Genomic DNA, 23158 nt, shown 5'->3' with positions numbered 1-23158 from the left:
AAGAAGGGGAGACATATCCATGAGCTTACAGGGAGACAGCAGAGATTTTAAAAGCAAATTGGAAGAGAATCCAATTAAGTTAATGAAAACCGAAATGACACCAGAAACATTAGCCGGCAGTTCTCAGTAGGTGCTCAGAAGGGCAGCCCTCAGCGAGGGGGGCAGTTAGGATTAATTGACTTAATGTCTATGACGGCAACATTTCTTTCCTCCTCCGGTTCACGTTCTCACAGTCACTTTGTGTTTCCCCTCTGCTAGGCCGTCAGGAGATTAGAAAGAAGAGAAATGTCCGAGACATTTGAGCTGTGGCAGATAAAGCTGGTGTTAGAATTTTTCAGTTCCAGAAGTCACCAGGAGAGGATGAGCAGGAATCCAAACCGAGGCCTCTTCATGAACTCTGAATTTCTGCCTGTGATGAAGTGCGCTATCGATAACGCTTTGGATCAGTGGCTTCAAGGTACAGACAAGATAACTTTAATGCTACAGCCGTGATTGCAATTCAGCGTTCTCGTCTTCTTACTGATCCGGGTTGAGTTTTGCTTCAAAAGTACTGAGAAATGGTAACTGAAGGGAAGGCACTTGTGTGTTGGCGTAGAACAACACGTTTTCAGTTTCGTGTGTTTGGTGTGGAACGTTCACTGAAGAACTATGTTTGACTGTATCGGTGGGAAGTTTAGTTAATGTGGAAGGTTGTTTCCCAGAGAAAATGCTTTCCTAATATTGCACTGGGAGAATTTTCTAAGAGCAAAAGCAAGGGGTGACCACAGCAGAGAACAGGGCGGAGGGGGGCCACGGCAGAATGAAGGCAGGCTCACAAGCAGACACCTAGCCCATCTCTGCGGGGAGACGGAGACTCTTTCCAGCGGGCTTTCTGTGGAAATACCATTGTCTTGCCTTTCTGTTCCCTCCCACAAATGCTCCCTAAATTTCACCAGAGGGTTTGGTGTATTACAGCCGGAGGGGATGTCTCTCTGCATTCCTACCTAAGCGGGCAGCCCACGGATGAATCTCAGCTGAGCATGCTGGCTTGCTTCCTTATTTACCACTCCGTCCCGACACCAGCTCAGCTGGCAGCTGGAGGCTTGGAAGGTAAGACTGGATTGCAGGGCACCGCTCGACGTGCACGGATGCGCGCTCCTGGGTTTGGCCTTGCATGCTGAAAGGAGCATGTCCTCTAAATCACGTGGCGGCATGCGTTTCCTCTGAAAGCTGTTCCGCTGATTTTTCTTCTTTGTTAATTGTCTCGAGTCTGGACAGGAAAGGTAGAAACTTTATGTAGGACTAAAAGAAGACAGAATCAGCCTGTATTTAAAAAAAAAAAAAGTCTTCGCTCTTCCCTGACCTGCAGGTAACGATGTTCTCACAGGCAGCAGGACCAGATAAGATGGGCTGTGACAAGGAAAAGTGTTCTTTTTTTTTTGGGCTAACCATATCCTGAATGTCCTTAAATCTCTTTCCTCTAAGTACTGAGTCAGAGCGAACACCCGCTCCTCTAGGTTTCGATAATCTGATTTGGGATCCAGGGACGTTCTGGGCCCTTTCGCTGGGTCGCTGTTCTCTTGACCTCCATCAGCCCAGCCTGAGGATAGATCAGTCCTCTATTTGCCCGGGGTTTCTCAGGTTGCAAAAGGAGTGCAGCTGGACTTCAATCTGGGGAACTCTGAGGCTTGCTTAGAGGTGTGACATGATCGTTACCACCTCAGTGGTGAGAGGAATCTGTTGCTGAAGGCTTGGCAGAGACCACAGCCCCTGTCTCAGGAGCCCCGTGCAGGCGATGGCACCCTGAGTGTACAGGTGAACGTGTCTCGCCTCGGACACTTTCCCCTCAGGAGCGTGGGTCAAAAGGCCTTTATGGAAATCCTGGTTTTCCGTGTCCTCTCTACCTGTTACACGCCTCTATTCTGGGAGTTCCTGCCACATTCACTGAATTTGGGATTTCGTAAAACTCCATTATAAAAAACTTTGTTGCAACTGGTTAAAAAATGGAGTAGCAGCGAGCGCACCTCCAGAGGCGCGCCCTGAACGCTGGCTGACTCTCCTTCCTCTGACGGTTCTTTTCCTGGGCAAGCCTGACACCAACACGCGCTCACTTTCTTTCTTTAATCTCTTTAGGAAGCACAAACTTCTCTGAGCTGCTTTTGAAGTTCAAGCAGTTGAATATGCCAGTCCGTGCGTTGCTAAGGCTCGCTCCCCTGTTGCTTAGAAATCCGCAGTCCATGGTGCTGTAGGTCCGCGGCACTGCCTTCGCTGCACGCGCCGTTACTGAACGACAGAGCCCGCTGTGTGGCCTTCCATGCTTTTCAAAACCGTACAGGTAAAATGTACTTGGTTTTGTAACTTCTCCAACGACTCAACCTTCAAACTTGTCCCTGGGTGTGGTGACTATGGCCAGGAGTTATTTATAAATTGTTACAATGAATAAAAAGAAAAAACTGTAAAAGTGACCTAATAATAAATTTACTTTTGTAACTAAGGATTGTTTACAGACATGTCTTCTGTGGTGAATTCTGAAAACACCTTGGCTGGGAACTGAACAGTTTCCTTGGTTTTATAACTTCTTTGCTTGTCAGGTATCTCAGCCCGCCTCCACGGGGTGCTGTAGATTTCAGGAGATTGGCAGCCCAGAAGATGCCAAACTTGCTTTTCCTCTTGGGTCTGAGGCTGGAAGGAAAAGCGAGCCACCTGCCTCGCCCCTCGCATTGTGCCAGGCCCGCTTTCCAAGACCTGGCACGATCTTTCAGTCTCATTCATGCAATATTGGGGTGGGGTTTTTTTGCCTCATAAAGGCTACTGCACATCTCTTCCCTAAGCGTACGCGCTCCGTAAGTATAAATCGCTCTGCTCCGACTCATCTGCGACATACTTGCTGCTGCACTGTTTACATTTTTTTTTTTTTTCTTTTCTAATCTTTGTTCTGCAATTAGTCAGTGGCTGCTGAGAAAACACCTGCCTCCACTACGTTACGTTATGTCTGGGCAAGAACTGAAACTACTTACAGACAATTTAAATAATTGGGCATTCGTTTGTGTTTCCTTCATCTCTGCTACAATACCTTATTTATTTCCCCCGAGCACTGAACTCGGAGCGTGGCTGGTTCCATATTTGTTCTGGGCAGGCCAGGCACTTAATTTTTCATAAAACAGGTGGAGTTACTCCAATAAAAGCAGCCAGAGGTTGAATGATTACTACTAGAAAAGCAGCCAGAGCCGAGCTCTTGGACTCAGCTTATTCTGAAGTTTCAAACTGGATGTTACTGCGTGTGACTTGTGCTGATCTTGGTTCCCCTTTTTTTCCAAACCCTCAAGCAGGGGAGCCAGAGGATTTTAGGGAGGGGACTTATAGATGGAGGAAGGCAACTAGGAGTGATGATGAAGAAAGCAAAAGCAAAAACGTTTTGCAAACCTAAATGTTATTAAAAAGAACACGTACGACATGCATTAACCAAGACGTGCTGAAGCAAGCGCCTGAGCTGCAACCAGCTGGAGCTTGTGGCAGATCTTACCCCCTCCCTGGTTTTTTTTTTAAGCTCTTCAGGAGTTGATCTAATTTCCTTGGGCGCCCACGTAGGGAAGTCAGCGTTTCGTTTCGTTTCAGGGGAGGTTAAGTCTTTGTCCATCATATCGGTTAAGGAGCTGCAGCTCGGCCGCCAGCCCCCCGAGCTGTCCCCTTTGCCGTTGCACGGCTCCCCGCGTCGGCGATGGGACGTGGGCTGTCCCTGCGCCCAGTGCCCCGGGGGTGGGGGTCTCCCCCGTCCTCCGCCTGGCTCGGGCTTAGGGCAGGGGCTGCAAACACGCGTGAGCCCGACGCACAGCCCGCCGGTGGGTGGAGCGGCAAGAGGAAATCAGATGCGTCCTAAGGGAAGTTCCTGTGCGGGGCGAGGGTTTGCGTTCGAGACTTTGGAAGGGAGAGGGAGCACCTCGCAGTGCCTCTCCGACAGCTGCAGCCCGGCGCCACTGGGGTTCAGTCTTCTGAAAAACAAAACAAAATCACCTCCTCCAGAGGTACCTTCTTTGTGAGGTGAATTAAATCAACCCGTTAGCAAAGGGTGGAGAACCTGACTCCTGCCCCTGGGAGCCATGAGGTCTAGCGCTGTGCTCCCGGCCCTTCCTCCCCCTGGGCCGGCAGTTCCTGCCGGGCTCGGGGCGTCCGTACCTCCCCCCGTGGTGCCGCTTGGGGAAGTGGTTTTCTTCCTTCTGAATGGGGGAAACATGAAGCATTAAACACTCGCTTCCCAAAACAAACGAAGCTGTGCTTTCCCCAGCTCCCCACCCTGACTTTTCTGAGGACAAATGGTTTTTTAGCCTCCAGAAGCCCCTACCACAAGCACAGAACGAATTGCACAGGTTTATCTCGGTTACTTTTTTGCCCTGCGTATGCTGCGGGGGGAGAAGAGCAGGCAGCGCAAATGCTGGACATGGAGCAAAAAGCTGAGACCCCCAACCCGAAGGCGGGCTAACGCTGTCGCCCTCCTGCTGGGTAGAAGGGGTGTTGTCCTATGTTCAGAGGAGCGTTAGACAACAGTCTAAACCCCTTGGTCTTAGGCAGGACCTCTTAAACCTGAGGTCTGGGGTCCGGGCTCCATTGTGAGCCCGACGGTGCCGGGTGGCTCGGCGAGCTGGAAGGTGAAGATGCATTTGACCACAAACAAAACGAAAAAGCGAAGCAGGTTTTTAAGCCAGCTCCTGCAAAGCGCAGCTTCCCTGGGGCTGGAGGAAGCATCATCCCCTGCGGCTGGGGCTAAGATGCTCGCAGGTCCAGCCTGACGCCGGGAGCACGACGCGCCCGTGGCACGGCTCTACCACCTCGGCATCGCCCTGCCTGCCTTTGTTTCAGCCTCAGGGCTAGGAAGGGGAGCGTGTGCGTGTGTGTGTGCGAGAGCCTCTCGAGCTGCATGAAGTCAAGGGCTGAGAGGCTTCCTGTTTCCTTTTTAAGGTTTAACAGAATTTGAAAGCAGCCGCCGCCGCGACCTGGACCAATGATCTGGGCAGAGCAGCGGGGAAGTTTTGGCTCGGGGTGTCTGGCGCCCGTTACGAATGCCAGCCTCGCTCTCCCGGCCCCACGTGGAGCCCCCGCACTCCCTCCGGCCCGGGGGGCTGCCTCGGCCCCGGGCTCCCCCGGCCTGCCAGGGTAAGGTGCTATTTATGCTGCGGGCGAGGCTTTGCGAGCGGTTTAAAACGGTGGTTTCTTTAGCTGCTGGCTGTGAATTGCAAAAAAATTATATATATATATATATATAAAAGTATATGCAATAGATCTTGCAATGCCTTACTCTCGCGCTGCTGCACCTTGCTTTGCACCAGGCTCTCTGGCCTTGGCGCAGGGAGAATATTTTAAATTTTGCACCTTTAAATGGCGAGTACTGGCTGTTGGTCGGGTTTTGGGCTTTGCTTTGTCCCGCTGTGGGTCCCTGAGCACCCACGGAGGATGTGCTGCCCCAGGGGCTGGGGGGGGGATGTCTCTGCTTTGGGAGCCCTGGCTGCGGTGGGGTGGGGGGAGGATCTGGGGGGGGGGTGCCCTGGGAGGTGCAGGGGAGAGAGGCAGGGGCAGTCTCAGCACACGGGGACCCTTGCTCTGCCTCTTCTGGCGCGATGCCCCGTGCCCAACATCCCAAAGCCTCCCCCAGTTCCCTTGCAGGCTCTTGCCTGCCACCGCTGTGGGTGGGCAAGCCCCCCCCGCTGGCAAGGGGACCTGCCCAGCCCCCTCCCAGTAAGCCCCAGCCTTGGGGGGCTCCTTGGGGCAGCCCTGGGATATGCTTCATGCCCTGGTCTCTGCCGGTGGGCAGTCGCAAGCAGGAGCTGGGCTGATGGGCCCCTCGGGGGGCTTTGCAGAGGGCAGCAGCTCTTCTCAGGCAGGGCATGGAGATGGGGGGGAGATGGGACATGGAGGCTCTCTGCCCCCCATCAGCAGCACCCCTGGGGCTCTCCCTCCCACGCCAGGGCCCCACGCCAGGACAAGTGCGGGTGGCAGCTCCCAGCGGGAGCCTGGCGCAGCCGGGGAGGGAGGCCGGGCTCCTCTGGCGTCATGCCTCGGTACCCAGAGTGCTTAGTCACCTTTCTGGGGTTTTATTTTTATGCTGCGCTCACAAGCTGTTTGCGTGCTCTCCCCTGGGCTTTGGGCGAGGCGAGGCAGCAGCGAGGTGTCCCCCTGCTGCTCCTGGGGTCCTGCCACGCAGGACATGCTGTTTTCTGCCACGGGAAGCAAATATACCCACCCAATTCATCCCAAGCCGCGCTTGCTTGGGCTCTGCTCGTGTTTCCCTATGGCTGTCCTGGAACCGAGGGGCTCTGCGGGAGGTTTAGCAGCCCAAGGGGTGCCTGCAGAAGCCTGGGGTCCCCCTCCTGCCCCTTCCCTCAGTCAGCTTTCAGCCTGGGGGGCATCCCCTGGCAGCGCGTTCCCCCTCTAGCCCCACGCCGAGTCTGTTTCCTTTCCGCATTGTTATTTTTTTTGTTTTTAATCTCAGCTGGTCGACACCCTCAGAGGTCCCCGATGGGGTCGTGGTGGGGAGCGTGGCTTCTCCAGCCCTTCCCATGGACCACAGTGCTGGATCAGCTGCCCTGTGCATCACCCCGGGGCTTTGCCACGGGCGTTGGGGACCGAGGTCCCCACCGTGGTGGCCTCGTGGCCGCTGGAGCGCGGCGCCTGTTCAAAACCAGGCCTGCCCCATTGCCGCCTTCCCCACCGAGTTCCTTTTTTCGGCTGGGGCGCGCAGTTTTTCGGCAACAGTGACCTCTGTCGGCACCGCCACCGCCAGGGCCCGGTGCCACCACTTGGCCCCTGCCATCACCCGCCTGCATCCCACCCACCCATCCCCCCCGCGGTGCCCACCGCCTCTGTCCCTCTTCCCATCGTCAGCACAAATGGGGAAATGATTTGGGTAGAGGGGGCGAATCCAAGCGTCGTCTCCAGCCCCAGCTGCCCCGGAATCACACGGCAAAGCCCTTGCAGCGACTGCCGGTGTTTCGGTAAGCACACGTGCTGGGAAGCAGCTGCCAGCTCTGCTCAGAACTGGAGAAAAGTTACCAAAAGGTCTCCCGAGGACAGCCCAAAAATCGAAAACCCAGTGGGGATTTAATTTAAGAGCCGCGCGGCCAACCTCTGTGACTCATGTAAATAGAGATATTACAACCGGTGACTAATCCCAGTAGCACTTTCTGTCAATGTTTAATCTCCATTCTCATTTCAAATGAGTGTTTTTCACAAATTAAAACAATAATAATAAAAAACACAGGGCAATTTTACAGGAAAGAGGGGAAGGAAACGTTTTGCGCCGCGAAGAGGTGCCGGTGAGCAGGGGCTGCCGAGTCGGTTTTGACTCGGCGGCGGACGCTGAGCTGGCGTGACCGGTCGCCGCTGCTCTGCCCTGCCCTCTGCTCCTCCGGCCGCGAGACGGCGGTGGCTGCCGGTGCCCCTGCCTGCTCAGGCAGAGGGGCTTTGCCCCCTGGGCGATGCTGCCAGCACCCATAAGGCAGCCTGATGCGTGCCACGCCGCGCCGTGCTGTGCCAGCGGGCCGAGGGCGGCTCAGCAGTTTGGGGCCAGCTGCAGGTGGCGGCGAGTTTTGGAGGGCTGTGGGGCCGCGGCGGCGGCCGGGGGAGTGACTCAGAGGCGCTTTGGGGCTCTGTGGTTTTGCTTTCATGGTTTTGCTGTGACTTAGCGACTTATTTTTTTGCTCCGTGGGAAGGCAGGTGCCAGCATGCCCGGCAAATCCGCCGTCCCGCGGGATCCCGGCCATCCCATGGGATCCCAGCTGGCTGCTGGGACATTTCGGGGTCATTGCTTTTGCCCGTACTGATTTCTGAATCCCCCAGGCGATGCAGGCGGTGGCATCTTGTGGCGCGTGATCCCTTGGGACCCGCATCTCCCCGGGGCATGGCAGCGGCAGGGACCGAGCATCCCCCGGGGTGCTGCTGGGCACTCGGTCCCACGGGGAAAAAAAACCCAACCCAAAAGGCTTTCTCTGCCAGGGCTTTGCACCCCAAAAAGCACGCACCACCACCAGTGCCCAAAATGAAAGATAAACCCAAACCTCTTGCTGCTCCTTCCTCAAAGGCACCTTTGCTCCACGCTCCCCCGGCATCCTGTTCCCTGGCGGTGGGGTTTGGCAGAAAAATGAAGCCAAGGCCACATTTCCAGATTTTTTTTCTTTTTTCCCCTTTTTCTTTTCAAGTTTTCTGCTCTAGCTATTTTTTTTTCTGCCCCGACCCATGGTGCTGCAAGGGCTGAAGCTCTGTGAATCCAGTGGTTTCCCTGAGCAGCTGGTGCCTCCCTGCGCCGCCCTGGGCCCAGCTGGAACGGTTTCCACCCCTTTGGGGCTGCTTGTTTTCTTTTTAGAAGGAAAATTGGATTCTTGACAACAACAAAAATTTACCAGAAAAACCTCACAGCCCCATTACTGCGGAAAACTCCGGGTTTCCGTAAAGCTCGCAGCCGCACGCTGGAGAGGTGTGGGGCTTTCTGGTGAACTGGATTTTGAAGCTGCGCCAGCAAACTAGCTTTTTCCAGGGAGATGCTAATGCCTGCCAGCGCATTTTCCAGGTTTTTTTGGAATATCTGGGGAAGAAGGAGGTGGGAGGGGAGCAGAATGAGTGTTTTCTGCCTGCGTGTGCATGTGCCAGCCCTCCTTCTCCTCCTGCTCATGGGGTGATTTCTTCCGCCATCCCTCCGGGTAGGACATTTCCCACCAGCTTGTGCTCTGCTGGTGCGAGCTCCAGGGATGGCCCCGGGCAGCGCTGGGCAAAGAGGCCCGCCCACCCCCTTCCTTTTTTGGGGGATATCTAAGCGTTAGGGGCCACGGCCCAGCGAGCTGCTGCCAGGTAGCCAGCACCAGGCTCCGACACCTCCAGACCTCCGCAGCTCCTGGGTTCATTTGGGGGCTTGCGAGCCCTCGAGGCCCAGCCAAGTTGGCCACGAAACAACACGCCGCTTCCAGCGCCGGGCTCCTGCGGCCGTGGACTGAAATGATTAGTTGAGGAGGGATCGGGTGCCAGTCCCTCGCCCCGCTTCCCTCTGCTTGCGCAGCGCCTGCTGCTGCCCCAGCTCTTTGGGGCAGGGGAAAGCCAAAAGCTCCTGGTGAGAGCAGCATCGGCAGCATCGGTGCTTTGGTGCGGACAAATTCAGCTACGAGCAGTGCGAGGCTCGGCAATGGGATGTGAAACAGCCCAAGGGGTCTGCGGGGATGGAGCAGTTCAAAACACCACGGGGCAATGTGTAGGAATCTGTAACTAACCATGGGGGTCCCTCTCCATATTACAATCAGCATCATCACTGCAGCCAGCCTCTTTTACGGGCTGTTGCTGCAAGGGAGCAGCCGCCGACATCTCAGTGCGGGCGACTTTTGCCCCTCGTATGAGAAATTGGTGAAAGCCACAGATGAGAACACAAAGGGGCTGGTGTCTTGGTGTTTTTCCCTGGCCCGTGGGCACTCGCACCCGTCAGATAAGCCAGAGCATCGGCCAGCGGCCACCCCCGTGGCAGCTCCCTCGGGCTCGGCCGGCGGCGAGCAAGGGGTGCGTTCGCCCCAGCGCTGCGGCTGCACAGGGTGCTACCGAAGCGGCTGCGGTGAGGCTGAGGTTAGGAGCTGGCAGCGACAGTGCTGGAAGGGTTAAAGCCACCGCCGAGCAGTGGGGATGCACCGGCTGGAGGTGTCAAGGGTCCCTGGGATGCTCATCCCAGCGAGGCTGCCGGCGACACGGGGCGCTCGGTGTTGCCAAATCGTGCTGGATCCAAGCTGCTGCTGCAGCCACTCCAGGGTGTCATAAACCCTTTTTTTTTTTTTTTTTAAATAACATGAATTTGTGAAAGGCTGACGAAAGCAGCCTCCCTGTTACCCCTCCTGGGGCTGTTCGCTGCCTGACTCATCTCTGAACTCCAGCTGAATCAGGGAGCAAAAAGCTGCCAGTAAGCCATTTTCAGGTCGGTTCTTTTTCTTGAAACACCTAAGAACTGTGCTCCTGGCCTCGCTGAAATCATGCAAAACAGAGATTGAGCTGAAAAACAGGGCGGGGGACACAAGCAGGGTGACAGGCACCGCCCCGCAGTGGGAGAGAGGGAAAGGGTCCCTTAGCTGGGGGGGAAAGGGCTTGGAGTGGGTGAGCATCTCGGATGGGTGCTTGCCAGAGCTGTTCCCTGGCGAACAGAGATGGTTTCCATCATCCATGTAGCAGCCAGCAGCGTTTCCCACGAGGTTTGCACGGAGGTCACAGCTTTTCTTAGCCCATCTGCTTGGGGTGGGGAAAAAAGCCCAGAGTGCTTCCCAGCAGACGGGCTGGATGCTCATCCAGGTACCTGAGAGTTTGGGGATGCATCGCTGAAAGATGGGGGAGTTGGGGGCCGCTTGGCAGAGCCTCCGCCACCCCCCAGGACAGTGGATTTCAGTGCCTGCACCTCCCTGCCCCAGCCCCCTGCTGCTGCTGCGGTCACCATGGGTTTGGCTGCAGGCCCTGGGAAATGAGACCTTTCCCAGCAAAGGCCCTTTCTGGTGAGAATCCCCCCCCGGAGCCTTTCCTGATGGGTGTAGCCGGCTGCTTCGGGGGAAGCCGGAGCGCCCCTCGGCCATGGGAAAATCTCCCTTCCCCGCACCTCAGCCCTATAAACCCGCTGGCACGTCCCGGGCCGGGAGCTGCGGTGAGGAGAGGCCAGGTAGGCTGTCGGATGGGTTTGTTACGGTCCGAGAGGTACAGGGGATCCACGCGCAGCTTCCCGTGCTGGCGTCGGAAACCGGCGTGCGCGGGGTTTGGTATGGTAAGCCTGCGCCCGGGGGGCTCGGGGCTCGGCGCCCCAGCCGGCAGGGCAAAGTGGGGGCTGTACTTGAAGGGGCTACAGTTTTCCCTGGCTGATGGGCTTTTTATCTGCCCTAAGGACACGTGCTGTCCTTTACCCAGTATGGACTGCTCTCGCAGCCCAGGGAGGGATGCTAAAGCCTAGCTTTCCTCTGTTTCCCCAACGCTACCCCCATTATTTCCATTAATGCTTAATATTTAAGCATTAATGGCATTCAGGCAGAAACCGTGCAGGTTTGGGCTGCGGGCTTTCCCCAGAGAAGCTGATACTAAACCCTTGTCATTAAATGCCTGTAAAAGGGGAAGTGATGGGATGAATCCCTGGGGCAAAGCCCCTGTGGGTGAGCATCCTGCCCCGGGCACACGCTGCCTGCCTCTGAGGTGGCACAGAGCCCTGGCCGGTTTCCACCCTGAGGCACATAAATCGTGTCAGCGTAAACCTGGAGGCAAGGGGACGAAACATCCACACACGGGGTCCTGCTCTGGTCCTGCGTCTGGTGTTCCTGCTAATGCTGACGAGCATCTTGTTCCTCCATAGGCGATTCCCTGGCCCTTCGCTGAAACAGAAGCAGCAGAAGAGGTTTTTCGACCAGCATAAATATAAAAAAAGGCTATTTTTTTTTTGGTGTCGTTAAGCCGGGCTGGCCGGTGGTGCTCAGAAGCATGCAGCTAGAGGAAGCGGCGGCGGGTGAGTCAGCAGGAGCGTGGCTGTCCCACTGGGAGCACAGACTGAAGTGGGGTTTGGGGTGGGCTTTTTTTTTCCCCTCCCAATTATTTTGGTCATCTTCGCTTAATGGTGGGAAATAAGTGACATTTGCACCCATGCAGCCAGCACTTTTGGTTTTTTTAACCTATTCCCATGAAAACATACCCAGCGCTGATGTTTTCCTCTCCCCATCGCAGGCTCTGGCTCCGGACGATGCGGGGAAGGAGCTGCGGTTCGGGTGAGTGTCTCTGTGGGACGGGCGGCATGGCTTTGGGATGGGTGGTTTGGGGTGCCCGGCGCATCCCGCGAGGCTCCGAGCCGGTGGGGACCCCCTGGATGGGGAAAGCACCCGCGCAGGAGCTCCTTACCTTCAAAGCCATGGGCCCAGGGAGGGCCCTCTGAGGGCATCAGTGGCTCGTCTTGTCTGCTGGAAACTTGTGTTTTTTCGAGGCTGTGCAGTTCCAGTAAATGAAAGCGGGGCTGCCGTATCATGGGGCCACGTGATGAGGGTTTTTGGTAACTTGCTGCCCGTTTGACGAAGAAGAAGAAAGGAAAAACCCCACGGAGTGGCGGGAGGTGCTGCGCCTCGCGTGGGCTTGCTGGCCGAAAATGAGTCAGCAGCAAGGGCGGCTGCTGCAGGAGAGGGGAGAGCAGCACCCCGGGATGCTCTTCCCCTTCTGCTGCCATCCCTCCTTCTGCTGCTGGTGCTGCTGGTGCTGCTGCACAGGGCCGTGCAGGGACGCAGCATCTCACCCAGACATCGGCTTTCGCCTCTGCCCCGCTCTCCTCTGGTCCTCCTGCGGGGAAACAGCCCGGGGCTGGAGGCACCTGCACCCAGGTAGCTGCACGGGTGCAAATGGGGGTGCCCATCCCCGTGGCCTTCGGGCAGCCTCGGTTTTCTCTCACCGGGAGGCGCCCGGGTGTCCCCATGCCTGTGTGGCAGAGGAAGAAAAATGATTTTTAAATGCAGGCGTGTGTTAATCACGGCATCCTTAAACCAACCACAAAACCCACTTTTAAGCCTGAGCACGCAGTCGTGTTGTGCTGACAAAAGGGGTTAATGGTGCCCGCGGGACTAAAGCGATGTGTCCGGCTTTCGGCTTCCCCATCCCTCGGCTCTGGGGTGCCTGGGCGTGGCAGTGGGGGTACGGCTCTGGCCGGGGTCTCCGTCGCTCCGCAGCCCCGGGGCTGGGCACAGGTTGGTGATGCCAGGTATCCAAACCCAATATTTCCTGGCAATTTCAGCTCACAGGGCATTTAAAAAAAAAAAAAAAAAAGAGGCTCTGAGCAAAGCTGAGTATTTTTTAAATCCTCAGGTTTCCCATGGGGCTGCAGTGCAGGCACCCGGGGGGAGCTGAGGGGATGAGACCCGCGCCCGGGGCTTGGGCAGAAAAAAGTGTGGTCACGGCTGAGGCAGAGAAACAGGAACTGTTCCTTCATGAGAACTGACAGGGAAATTGGTTTAAAGAACTGAGACGAGCCGAAGATTAAACCCAGGCAGGGTATCAAGTCTTGAGATGAAGAGGTGGGCAGCCCTGGCTGTGGCTGCCTCCCTGCCCACACCGAGCAGAGCCGGGGGCTCAGGGCCGTATCCAGCCCTGGTTTGGATACCCCCAGGGACGCCAAGTCCATATTTTGCATGGTTGGGTTTATATGGCCGCTCTGAGCGCCGGGCTCGCCCTGCTCCCCTCCCATCTGGGCTTGTAACCACCAGTAAAGGCATCGGCATGGCTTTGGCTCCCCGTGCTGGAGAGCATCGCCGGGAGCCTGGCAGGGATCAGGGAGCTGACTTCAGCTGGGAACCTCCTGCCTGTGCCGCCGTGCATCCCCGGCACGTACGGCCGTGCATCCGCGGCACGGCAGCTGCCGGCCTCTGCCGGGGGCCCCGCTGCCCGTCCCCTCCCCGCCGCCCCACGGCGCGCCGGCGGGGGGAAAGAGCTCGTACCACGCCGTTTGTCGCGCCTCGAAACCGAAACTAATGCTCGCCGTAGGTGGGGATTTCTCTCTGAACGTCAAAGCAGCGCTCCAGCCTGCCCGCCCCCCGCCCCCCCCCGCCAACGCGCTGCCTGCACCCCTGCCTGCGCGCCAGCCGGCGGGCGGGAAGGAGGGTGGCTGCGGCCCCGCCGCCCACCCAGCCGCTCTCCCCCCATCGCCGCGCTGGGCTTCCCGGCACGGGTCCGGCCGGGAAGGGGGTGGGGGAGGTGGCTTTCCAGCAGTTTGGGGCCTTCCAGATTTTAGGGATTTATTTAAAAAAAAAAATATTTGCCACTTGGGACCAAATCCCGGCATGAAGGTGCCCCTCCCCGTACTCACCAGGCCCTTCCACTGCATTTAATGCACAGCATTAAAATAAGGCAGGTCTATTCCCTCACTGTTGCGCTGCTTTGAGCAATTGCTAAATATATTTTTTTCTACCCATGTAGAAAATTTTCTGTATTTCCACAAGAGTATTTCATGCCATATTTTCAAAACCCACATTTATCAGCCACTTATGGGGCAGATTTGATGGTCTGGTAACTAGGGACATCAATGATTTCATTCCTACTCGGAGTATTTGTTTTTAAATGTAATAAAATTCACATTTGTAGCAACGAGAGTCACTGCATCTGGCGGTGGGTAGCTGACGTCTCCTCTTGCACGCATCAGAAAGTTAGTAGAAAAATCAGGACATCCAAGTTGCACCACCTTGTTCGAAAAGTGTGGGTCCCAGCGAAACCCAGCTACTTTTTAAGTGCGTCGTCTTCAGCGACGCGAGAAATCGCTGTTTGCAAGCAGGGCTGGGGATTGTCGGAGATCCCTGGTAAAACAAAGCACAGAATAAGTGGTTTTTTTTTTTTGCGCCGGGTGCCGCTCGCAGGGGAAAAAACGTGCTTTCCCACGGCGGCTGCGCTGCCGAGCTCCCCCTCCGCTCACCCCGCATGGAAAGGAATTCCCAAAGCACCACGGCAAGTCACTCCCGAAGCAAGTCAGTGGCAGAGCTTTGCAAACCCCCCCCCCCCGCCCCCAAGCACTTTTCTTACTTTCATTATCACTCATAAAATAAAATCAAGTGCACAATGCACATGATTCAGCAAAGCCCGTCCAGCTCCGGCTGCTCGTCCTCCTGCCAGCCAGAGACGGGCCCCGCACCCTCCGCGCCCGAGAATCCCGGAACGGGGGAAGGCGGAGGGACTCAGAGCATCAAATTCGGCTTTTACTGCCGGAGATTTATTGCTCTTTTATGTATTTACGCAGGCTGTGAAACCTGTTGGAAATGGTGCACCGTGCTGGGTTATTCCCTTCATTTTCTGATTGATATCTGGATTATTCCTTTCATTTTCTGATATATCTATTATATATGTTCTGATAGAAATATTCTCTGCTGCACGTATGTTCTGATACATATATATTTTTTTAAAATGGTGGGGGAATGCAGTGAATTTTCGTTGGATGCATTTTCCTGGTTCACCTCACTTGTACCAGACCGCCAGATTTTAATTTTCTTTTTCCCCCCCTCACTTTCGATTACACACAGCTTCTCCGATACTTTCTACTGACGAAAGTCTTGAAATAAGGGGCTTTGGGCCCCATGTGGGTGCGCTTGGAAAAAATGTGCAGCAGCAGCTTAGACATGAGAAAGTTTCAATTATTCCGGTTTAAAGCTGTGTTTTGTTGGTCCTGGCTTATGCTGCAGCTTCTGCTCCAAATATTGTCGTTAATTAAAAGAGTTAGGAGGTTTTGATGTGCAAGAGGAGCTTATGTCCTCATAAATGGATGTATAAATTAAGGCAGTTGGGGTTTGAATTTAAAAAAAGGGGGGAAAAAAGGATTATTTTGACAACAGTAAAAAAAAAGGGTTATTTTGAGAGAGGGGAAAAAAAAAGGGGGGAAGTCGGTTTGGGTTTATTCGGTGGGGTTTGGGGTCTGGTTTTTGAAAAACGCCGTTTTCCAGCACTTTCTGCAGGGGGCAGTTCCCGCCGAGGGCTGCAGGGGGAGTTGGTAGGAAGGAAATAGCTCGCTCCGGGCCGGCTCCCTGCGCAGCAGCTGAGCCCCGCGCTCCAGCCCCGCAGCATCTTCAATATTTTCACCATTTTCACCATAATTTAAAATATTTTTTAACATTTTTTATATTTTCAACATTTAAAATATTTTTTAATATATTAAACATTTCAGCATACCTTTATTATCGCCAGTGTTTTCAATATTTTCATATTTATCCGTATTTTCCCGCTGCAGCAGGGGGAAGGAGCCGCCCGCTGCAACGCAGCCGCATCCCCAGCTGGGCTGGAAAGCGCAGAGAAAGCAAGGCTGAGCCTCCCTGAAACCTCGCCTAGGCCTGTCCCAGCGCCCCAGCTCGCGCCAGGCTGGGTTGAACCTCAGCTTAACCATTCTGGCTGTTAAAATAGGGGTAAAACTGGGCAATGGAAGGGCCAGACGTGCCCGGGTGAGCAGCTGGCAGCCCCGCACGCATCGCCCGCCCCGATGCCGTCCCGTTTCGGGGGTGCCAGCTGAGCCATCCCCTCGTTAGGAGCTTCTCACTGATTTAGCTCTTACTCGTTGGCAAACACGCCGCGCAGCCCCAGGGCCAAGGCTTTGACATCGATGTCTCTTTGGCGTGCGGCGCCTGTTGGACGCAGGCGGGGCGAGCTTCGGTTCTCAGCGGTGCCGGCGCTCTCGCCGGCAGCCTCCTGCGCATCCCCGGCGCCCGACCGAGGCACTCTGGTTTCTGGTACTGATATTTCTCAAGCCCTGGCACCTTTTCAAAGCCCTGCGAGAGAGGGAGGGGGACGGGGTGTCAGCAGCTTCCTTGGCACCCTGGTGAGAGATGAAGGGCATGCTTTCGAGGTAGCTGCCATCCAGCCTCCTTACCACGTGTAAATATTTTCTACACACGAGATTTTTTTTTGTTAGCAGAGTTGAGCTGATGGCTCAGGGCTCCAGAAGTTCAAATTCCTGCCTGGTATCCCAAAATATTTGCCCCTTTCTTCCCCCCCACATCCTCCTGGTGCTGCCTGGGAGGTTGGTGTCTCTCTCGGTGCCCTGAGGAGCGCAGGCACTGCTGGGTTTTGCGGGGATGGAAACGCGGGATGTTTGCTCATCCCACGGGAGCTGCGCCGTTGTCAGGCTCACGTGCCAAAGTGATGGTCCGCTGGGAAAGGTGGCGGCGACCCGGCTCGTGGGCGAGACCGGGATGCCGAGGGCTCAGCACCTGCTTGAGGCGGAGGGTTTGGGTGGCTTGCTGCAAGGGTTTTCTGCTGGCTGCGATGTTATCCTGCGGTAATAACAAATACGGGTGGGAAGAGGCCAGCGAGCCCTGTTCCCCAGCTGACAGAAGTGATTTGTAGCTCCCAGCAGCTCAGACGGCACAGGAGAAGTGCCGAGCAAGCGCTTTTTTGCAGGAGCTGAAGGGAGGGCTCCAGACCAGAGCTGGCACCGGGGGCTTTGCGGAGGGTGATCTTTCCAGGCCCCCCCGCCGGCTCTCCCCTGGGCTAAAGGCAGCCCCCAGTGCTGGCTACCACCCCGGTCCCCCTTTGGCTGCAAGATGGGGAAGGCGCCGGGGTTTGGGGAGCGGGGCCCAGCGTGGCACACACGTCCCAGCGATGCTCTATAATGGGCTGTGGTTTGACCCCAAGTGGGAGGGTTTAGCCTAATATACCATTTATTTGCATAGCCTTGTCTGAAATGAGTGTTTCAGGCCAGTTTCCCCAGGCTCGGCATCCCAAACGCCCACCAGAGCCGAGTCGCCGCCAGGGCGTTTCAGACAGAGCAGCGGGGAGGCGGCTGCCCGCGCTCCTTATCGCTGCGTGCATCGCAGCCGGCGCAGCCACCGAGCCCGACGAGGCAGAGGCGTCGGCGGGGCTGGCAGCACCGGGGTCCCCCACCCCCTGCCCCAACGCTCCTCCGAAGGGCCTTGGCCCGGGGGGTCCTGGGAGCATCGTCACCTGCTTCCCCAAAGTTCCTGCCAGGGCAGGCTGCGAGTCCTTTGGGATGGGGAGCTTGTCCCCGCGCTGGGATGGGGCGTGGAAGGGATGCTGGGGGTGCAGGAGGGGTGCTGGGGGTGCAGGAGGGGTGCTGGGGGTACAAGAGGGATGCTGAGGGTGCAGGAGGGGTGCCAGGGGTACAGGAGGGATGCTGGGGCTGCAGGAGGAATGCCGGGGGTGCAGGAGGGATGCTGGGTGGGTCAGAGGGATGCTGGGGATACAGGTGCAGGTGTGGGAGGGATGCCAGGGGTGCAGGAGGAATGCTGGGGCTGCAGGAGGGATGCTGGGGCTGCAGGAGGGGTGCTGGGTGGGTCAGAGGGATGCTGGGGATACAGGTGCAGGTGTGGGAGGGATGCCAGGGGTGCAGGAGGGATGCTGGGGCTGCAGGAGGGATGCCGGGGGTGCAGGAGGGATCCCAGTGGTACAGAAGGGATGCTGGGGGTACAGGAGGCATTCCGGGGGTGCAGGAGGGATGCTGGGGGTGCAGGAGGGATGCTGGGGGTACAGGAGGCATTCCGGGGGTGCAGGAGGGATGCTGGGCATACAGGAGGGATGCTGGGGGTGCAGGAGGGGTGCTGGTGGTGCAGGAGGAATGCCGGGGGTGTGGGAGGGGTGCTGGGTGGGTCAGAGGGATGCTGGGAGTACTGGAAGGATCCCAGGGGTACAGGAGGGACGCTGGGGGTGCAGGAGGGATGCTGCTGAGCACGAAGCTGTGGCTGCACGTCTTGCATGTTTTGGCAATTCAGGATGTCAGAGGTGCTGCTCGACGGGAGGGTTTCAAAGCTGATTTTGTTTTTCCTCGAGCTTGGCGCTGGCCGTGAGGGCTCTCCGGCGCTGCCGCCGTACGGCAGCTCTTTGTGGGGACACGGGGAGACCCGAGCGTCTGCTTGGCGGGGAGCCCGTGCCGGCAGACAGCGAGGGACGCCTGGCGTGTGCCGCTACGCAGACCGGCTCTGCCGGCGTCGATGTGTGCTCTAAAAGCATATTTTCACTGCCTCTGTGCTAGAGATGTCGAGTGATCTCAGAATGACTCAGAAAAGAGGGAATAGGCTTGCCGAAAGAAACCACCAGGCTGTGCAGCCAGGGCAGGGTGCTCACCGGCGGCTCCCCATGAGTCAAGGGCCAGCTGGCAGCAGGCACAGCACGGGCAGCGGCCCCAGTGGGCTCGAACACCTTCTCACCCTCTTATTTTTAGTGGAAAGCAAAGAATTCGGTGCTTGCAAGCAAATACATGCATTGCAAACAAATACAAACCTTGCAACTAAATGCAAGCACTGCAAATAAATGCAAGTATTGCAAATGAACCTAACTATTGCAACTAAATACGAGCATTGCAAACAACTACAAGCATTGCAAACAACTACAAGCATTGCAAATAAATACAAGCATTGAGAACAAATACAATGCTGCAAACAAATACAATACTGCAAATAACTACAAACCTTGCTAACAAATGCAAGCCTTGCAAATAAATACAAGTACACATGTATTTGACATGTAACGTCGCGATACCATTGCGGTGCCGAGCAAATGAGCAAAGCACCGTGGCTGGCAGCAGGGGAGCAGCCAAAAACGAAGCTTTGGGTTGTTTTTTTGGGGTTGTTTTTTTCTTCAGCTGCGCCTGGCATTTTGGGGCTGGAATGTAAGGAAATGGATGCGGCTCCCTTATCTTATGCATGCCCGGGAGTTAATTCCTTGCTCCTCCTGATGGCCCCTATTTGTCCTGTCTGGCGAGGGATGCGATGGGGAGATAGTAAAAATCCTTTCTAAATTTAAGCCGGGCCTGAGGAGGAGCTTTGGCGGTGGCTCCCATGTGGGGCTCGGCGTGGGTAACACGTGAGGCTGCCACGCACGGCGAGCTTCGCTTAAATGTCAGGGACCTCACAAACACCACGGGTGCCTTCTCTCACCATCCCCAAAGGTTTTTTTAAAATATATATTTTTATGTAAATACATTCTTGTCAAACCACAAGCTGTTTCTCAGTTTTGTTTTCAGCGAGCTTTGATGAAAAGATTGGCATCTCCTGGCTCAGGTGGCGGCGGGAGGCTGAGCCGGGCGACGTGCCGGGGATGCCACCAGCACCCAGGCGGGATGCAGCCCAGAAGGGAATCAGTTCTCCCCATCGTCCTGCCGGAGCAGGGAGGGGATTTCCCTTGGGACCCCTCCTTGCTGGGGGCCAGGGTACAGAAAACTCCCATTTTCTGCTCTCTAGGCTTAGGTTTCACCCAGCACATCGCAGTGACCAGCCCCAAAATTTCCTCCTGGGGCTTGTTTATTAATATATATATTTTTTTCTGGATTAATTCTCAGAGAGGCAACTTGCCAAACCCACCTGAAAGTCCCTGTACGGTTTTCCAGGTGGGTTTCATTTTCAAGCCAGCTGTTATCATTTTACCGGCTTCGGGTAAAACCCGTCTCTCGCCAAGGTAGGAGGTGATCCCCCCCCCCCCCCTCCACAAACAGCCCAAGCATCATTTGAAAATTATGATGGAGCAAAATCAGATCAACCACAAATTCATTTTTCCCCCATTGGCTTTCGTCCGCCTGCCCAAAGGATGCTCAAACAGCAGCAAAACCGTGTGCGTTTGCCGGGGGGGAGCCTGCAGCCCACGGCTGCCTAGAAATGCTGTTAAATTAGTGGTTGAAATCGTCCGATATTCCAGTTTCTTCACATGTGGTAAATGTTGTAGTAAAAGCCTGGTGCGCAGCCCAATTTCAGGGCACTCTCTGTGTTTCACTCTTTCCACATGAGTCAAACTAAAATGATTTTTTTTCTCAATCTTACAAGTGGGGTTAATGCTCCCCTTCACCGAGCGGCAAATATTACTGTGACCGACGGGGTGTTTAATCACACCGCAGAGAAATGGATGAGTCAAAATACGAATTTATTGAACCTTACCTATTTTAGCTGCTTTTTGACTCCGGTTTTAAAACGATGACGTGGAGGGGGGGAGCGTTTGACTTGAACGGCAGCGGGACGAAAATAGTGAAGTGGAAATTCACCTTCAGCTTGACATCCAGCCCTCCGCGGGCGAGATTTAAAATTAATATATCTCGATAAGTGATTCTTTGCCTGGCTGATGCTATTTCAGCTCAATACGCCCGGCTCCATCCTCTGCCCGGGGGGGGCGAAGGTGTGGGAAGGGGACAGCGGCCGCGGGGGACGACTGGGGCGCAGGGTGGTTTTTTTGGGGTGCTTTTGGTCATTATTTCTCAGCGCTAAATAGAGGAAGAATAAGTTTCAAACGAAGCGTGTTTTGTTTTGTCACAGGAAGTGGAGAGAGCATTTGGAGAGCCTTGAGAGATAGACCTTAAAAAAATATATATCTCTCTATATTTATATACATTCTGGCCCCAACAACTATGATGTGTTCGCGTCCATTGAAAATAGGGGGTGAATTTGGGTGGGGAGGAGCGGGGTGGCAGGGCCCCCCTCCCCAGGCACCCCGGGGGGCAGAGGCTCGGGGCTGCGGTGGTCTGGCGGAGGAAGGCAGCCCTTCCCGGGGGGGCAGCCGGCAGCCGTGCCCCGTGCCAGGGAGGCCGAAATTGTGGCCAGCTCCTGGCGAGGGGCGAGCGACCCTTCGGCGCCTCCGTTTTGGGAAACCGTTTGAGCTTTTTTTCGGGCAGGGCTTGGGCTCCGGCGCTGACGGCAGCGGCAGCCTCAGGAAAAGGAGCTGGGTTTCACAATGTCTCATTCCTCCCCCGGCCGGGCTGCCCCGCCAGGCGTGCTAATTCTTTGAAAAACCCCAAAATTGGTTATTTCAAAGCTGGGGGTTCGCCGGGGATGCAGCGCATCACTTCCCTCTCCGGCAGCCCGGGAGAGCATCGCGCTGCCCCAGCCTTAAACCCTGCCAAACCGGGGTGGGGACGGCTGCGAGCCTTTCCTTTCAGTTTAACTAACCCCCCAAAAAAGCGCCAAATTTAAGCCCCCCCTGCTCCACGAGGGCTGGCAGTGGCTGAAATCAGCTCCCGCCGTCAGGCTTTGCTCGCTGGCGCTTGGATGACTTTCATTTTAATTCTTAAGAAATACCTTCAGCCTGCGGTATTAATTTGCTTTTTTGGTTTCGCTATTAATATCAAATAGGTGCTAGATTGGTGGCGTTTGTTTTCGGTGGTAAATAACAGCTCATCTGATTTAATCCATGCTGCGCTTAGAAAAGGAGGGCTCGGCCGGGATGGCTGGGGTGGCTTCGTGCTGATGGCTGGGGAAATATGGTGGAAAACGCTGTTCAGGATGGGGAAAAATCCAGTGGGAATTCAATTCAATGAAACCCAGTTCAAACGGGATGGGTTTGGCTTCTCCTGGGATGGGGAAATGCAAATAATTCAAATTAAAGTGAGGATGCTCGGGCAGGGCAGGGGGGTGGGCTGGGGCTGGCTCGGTGCTGCCCGTCCCTGCCCTGGGGCTCGTCCCTGCCTTTGGGACAAAACTTTGGCCAAATGATCATTTTGGGGTTAAATCTGCCCTTTTTCTCGTTGCGCTGTGGGGTTTTTTTTTTTCTGCCTGTATTTGAGGCTGTACCTTCGCTGAAAGGTTGCAAACAGTTTTGGGAACAAGATGTCTGCCTAAAGCATGACAGAATTGGCCACAAATTGCAGATGAGACTGATAACAAAAGCCAACAACATAAAATATGTAGAAAAACAACACGTTAAAGGCTACAAGACCACTGAAGGGCTTTTTTGTGTGTTTTTTAACCAGTTCTCTCACGATGGAAGTGAAAACACATGAAAAGAGAAATGCTTTTTTTTTTTTTTCTTGTTCTCTCTTAAATCAGATGCTCCCTCACCAAACCATGCCTGAACCCAGTGGCCGGGCTGCTGCCGGGCAGGGCAGCGCTGCCGGCACCGCCTGGGCGCAGGCAGCCCCTGCCTGTACCTGCCCTGCGTGGCTGCAGCGAACCCCCCCTCAGCCCGGTGACTTTTAAAGCTTCATTTTTGCAGCCAACGAGGGCAGTTGAATGGGTTGGTTGGGTTTTGTTTTGGTTTTTGTTTTTTTTTTTTTTTTAACCTTAAATATATTTCACATGCAGCACGCCGGTAACTCAGTTTTTTTTCTCAAAGCAAAGGGGAAAACAGCCTGCAGCTACCTGCTGGGGGGGGAAGTCTTCTTTGTTTGAATAAATCAGGCTCAGCTCAGAAATTAGGATGAGGTTTTTGTTTTTGTTCTACTTATTTAATCTTTGTTTTTATAAATAAATACAAATAACTCAAACTGAAACTCGATGGCTTTGGTGATAATAAAAGAGCAGCCCTGGGGAAATTTTCTTCATTAACATGTTCTTTCACAGCCCACACTTGGGGTTTCGGTAGGAAAACTGCTTAACCTTTTCAGCAGCAGAAGCAAATGCTTTTTGAAGTCCAGGCACGCTAAAACCCAGGGTTCGCATCACGAAGCTGGTTGCGCATCACCGGGCTTTACCTTTAGTTTAGGGGCCACGAGTGGAGAAGAAATGATCTCATGCCCCCAGCAGCACGGGGGGGCCCCTGCCCTTTCTCCCCTCAATTCTCCCCTTTTCCCCATGCCAGGATGGAAAACATAAAAAACCAAGAAAATATTAAAAAAACCCCAATTGCTTCTTTTTATGTTGGTTTTTTTTTTTTTTTTGGTTTGCGGGGCAGCTCAATGCTTTACCAGCTCTTACAACATAATAGTTTTTAGTATTTGCAGCTCACTTCCTGTATGAGGTTAGTTTGTTTATCATAAAAAACCTAT

General features: G+C 55.1%; 1 protein-coding gene and 1 long non-coding RNA gene across 3 annotated transcripts in view; both read left to right on the top strand.

The window, feature by feature from the left end:
- Positions 1 to 2474, top strand: part of ANAPC1 (anaphase promoting complex subunit 1) — a 35152-nt gene extending 32678 nt beyond the window's left edge. For both annotated transcript variants that reach the window (XM_075089657.1, XM_075089658.1), the window contains exons 45-47: positions 259 to 457; positions 955 to 1089; positions 2113 to 2474. In XM_075089657.1, the coding sequence (XP_074945758.1) occupies positions 259 to 457; positions 955 to 1089; positions 2113 to 2228 (450 nt within the window). In that variant the 3' untranslated portion in view covers positions 2229 to 2474. The remainder of the gene's footprint in view (positions 1 to 258; positions 458 to 954; positions 1090 to 2112) is intronic.
- Positions 2475 to 4921: 2447 nt separating this feature from the next.
- Positions 4922 to 23158, top strand: part of LOC142055562 (uncharacterized) — a 24566-nt gene continuing 6329 nt past the window's right edge. The window contains exons 1-3 of the long non-coding RNA XR_012659983.1: positions 4922 to 5127; positions 11315 to 11464; positions 11680 to 11720. This is a non-coding gene — a long non-coding RNA (uncharacterized LOC142055562). The remainder of the gene's footprint in view (positions 5128 to 11314; positions 11465 to 11679; positions 11721 to 23158) is intronic.

This window comes from Phalacrocorax aristotelis, chromosome 3 (assembly GCF_949628215.1).
Source record: "Phalacrocorax aristotelis chromosome 3, bGulAri2.1, whole genome shotgun sequence".
NCBI classification, from domain to species: Eukaryota; Metazoa; Chordata; class Aves; order Suliformes; family Phalacrocoracidae; genus Phalacrocorax; species Phalacrocorax aristotelis.
Note: the sequence above shows the minus strand (reverse complement) of the source record. Positions and strands in the feature narration are given on the sequence as shown.